The following is a 2,629-nucleotide window of genomic DNA, read 5'->3' as shown; positions in this document are numbered from 1 at the left end:
AGTTATAGAAACAGACGCGTGCAATACTGGTATTGGTGCCGTTATGATGCAAAATGGTCAGCCTATTGCGTTTTTGAGCAAGGCATTAGGGCCTAAACACCTTGGGCTATCGACTTACAAAAAAGAACTGCTGGCAGTAATCATAGCCACTCAAAAATGGAGATCCTATTTATTAGGCCACCACTTTATTATCCGTACTGATCAAGAAGCTCTGAAGTATCTAATGGAACAAAAAATTACCATTGGGTTGCAGCAAAGATGGTTGTCAAAGTTGATGGGTTTCGACTATTCAGTGTTATACAAAAGGGGTAAGGAGAACATCGTTGCTGACGCATTATCTAGGTTACATGGGGAAGCTGAAAACTTCTCTATAATTCATTACCTTAAACCATAATGGAGGACTGAGCTTGGGGATAGTGTAGTTCAAGATACTGCTGCTCAACAACTCATTACAGAGTTGACAATCAACCCAGCTGTTGTTTCAGGGTTCTCCTTGTCCCAAGGAGATTTGATGAAGGATGGTAGATTCTATGTTGGGGCCTCAACTAACTTACGAAATAAAATCTGCTCAATTTTGCATGAGAGTCCAGAGGGAGGGCATTCGGGAATCAGTGCAACAGTCAAGAGAATAGAGAGGACATCTATTGGCCAGGTTTAAAAACAGACGTGTCCAACTTTATTAAGGAATGCACTATCTGCCAACGCAATAAGGTTGATCACATACACCCTCTGGGCTTCTTACAACCAATTGCCATTCCTGAGGGAGCTTGGGAATCAATCTCCTTAGATTTTGTGGAAGGACTTCCTAAGTCAAAGGGAAAAGACACCATTCTTGTGGTAGTGGACAGGTTTACAAAGTATTGTCACCTTATTCCACTCTCTCACCCATACACTGCCTCCAAAGTGGCTCAAGAAGTCCTGGACAACGTCATCAAGTTACATGGCCTTCCCCAAGTCATAATATCGGATCGAGATCCCATCTTTATTAGCTCTTTTTGGAAGGAATTATTCACTTCAATGGGCACTAAAATCAAACTCAGTTCTGCGTACCATCCTCAAACGGACGGACAAACTGAACGTGTTAACCAATGCATTGAGATGTTTCTTCGCTGTATTGCTGGACACAAACCTACTAGCTGGGCTTCGTGGCTATCACTTGCAGAATGGTGGTACGACACCTCCCACCATTCTGCCATTAACATGTCTCCGTACCAGGCCCTCTATGCAGCACCACCACCTTCTGTAAACTTCAGTTTCTCAAGAACCAAAGATGTGCAGGTGAATGACTTATTACGAGAAAGGAGGGACACCCAATAATTGATTAAGGACAACCTAGCTAAAGCCCAAGAAAGAATGAAGTGGTACTCTGATAAGAAACGTACTGACAGGACATTTAAGGTTGGAGCTGAAGTATATCTTAAATTACAACCCTATCGTCAACAATCTGTCCATGAACGCAGGAACCACAAGTTATCAGCTAAATATTATGGCCCGTATAGAGTTCTCGACCGAATTGGGCAAGTGGCCTACAAATTGAAGCTGCCTCCTTCTTCTAAGATTCACGACATCTTCCATGTATCCCAACTTAAAGGGAAGATGGGTAACAAAAAAGAGGTTCAAACCTCTCTTCCTGGCACTTCAGATACTGGTATAATTGACCCTCAACCAACTGCCATCCTAGATCGCAAGCTCGTCAAGAGAGGCAACAAGCCTGCTGTTATGGTTCTAATCCAATGGGAAAATGGCACTGCTGCTGAAGCCACCTGGGAGCACTGGGAGAAATTCAGCAGACTTTACCCACATTTCAATCCTTGAGGACAAGGATCTACTGAAGGAGGGGCGTATGTCATGAATAAATCAAGGAAATATGTTTTGATCAAGGGGTGTCGTTTAGTAGTACTAGTATAACGATGTCGTTTAGATGTGAAGGAAATTCTGTTTGCTAGTGCATGTGGTAGTTATATTAATGTCCAATAATTGTAAGCCACATGGCTGAGATATTGCCCCAGTATATATATTGGGGATGTATTCCTGTGAGCAACATGAAATGAGAACTTGTCCCTTTCTTCTTTTATGTCTTTTAATTTCCAATTTCATTTAGTCTAAACCCTAACTTCTGACATTTTGTGAGAAAGTGTTTGCAGTAGTGTCTTTTGTATGTGTATTAGAAGTCATTGTGTTAGAAAAACAGCAAGAAAAGACTAGGAACACAAGTTGGCAATTTGACAAACAAATAGTGTGCGATATGATCACGATCACAGATCGAAGTAATCAATGTGTTTTGTCTACCACAAGATCGTGCAAATATGATCTAAACTTGTAGATTATCAATTATCACGTAAATCGATAGAATCAAGTAAGAATTGAGTAAAACTTTTGCAATTAGTATCGATCACGTTGAAGATATAAGCAGAAAATTTGCAGAAAAAATTAACAATCAACAAGATAACTTTTGAAAAATCGATATAATTGATATAGAAATCAAACCTGATCAACACAAGATGAAGATAACAATTATCGTAGCGCCATTGAAATGTGTGAAGTTTGGATAAAGATAGCGGAAGACTAATGGTCATTGTATTTGATCTGATATCATGATATCATGTGAGATTGCAATTATTGTAACAAT

General features: G+C 40.1%; 1 protein-coding gene across 1 annotated transcript; it reads left to right on the top strand.

The window, feature by feature from the left end:
- Positions 1–1,353: 1,353 nt before the first annotated feature.
- On the top strand, positions 1,354–1,815 carry LOC141673411 (uncharacterized). The gene has a single exon (XM_074480156.1). The coding sequence runs from the start codon at positions 1,354–1,356 to the stop codon at positions 1,813–1,815; it is 462 nt and encodes a 153-aa protein (XP_074336257.1).
- Positions 1,816–2,629: the final 814 nt, after the last annotated feature.

Source organism: Apium graveolens, chromosome 7, assembly GCF_009905375.1.
Source record: "Apium graveolens cultivar Ventura chromosome 7, ASM990537v1, whole genome shotgun sequence".
Lineage (NCBI taxonomy): Eukaryota > Viridiplantae > Streptophyta > Magnoliopsida > Apiales > Apiaceae > Apium > Apium graveolens.
The sequence above is the reverse complement of the archived record's forward strand: the minus strand, read 5'-3'. Positions and strand labels throughout refer to the sequence as shown.

What these genes read in the sequence shown, in the direction of transcription:
- LOC141673411 (XM_074480156.1), top strand. Translation starts at nt 1,354, where the DNA reads ATGAAGTGGTACTCTGATAAGAAACGTACTGACAGGACATTTAAGGTT.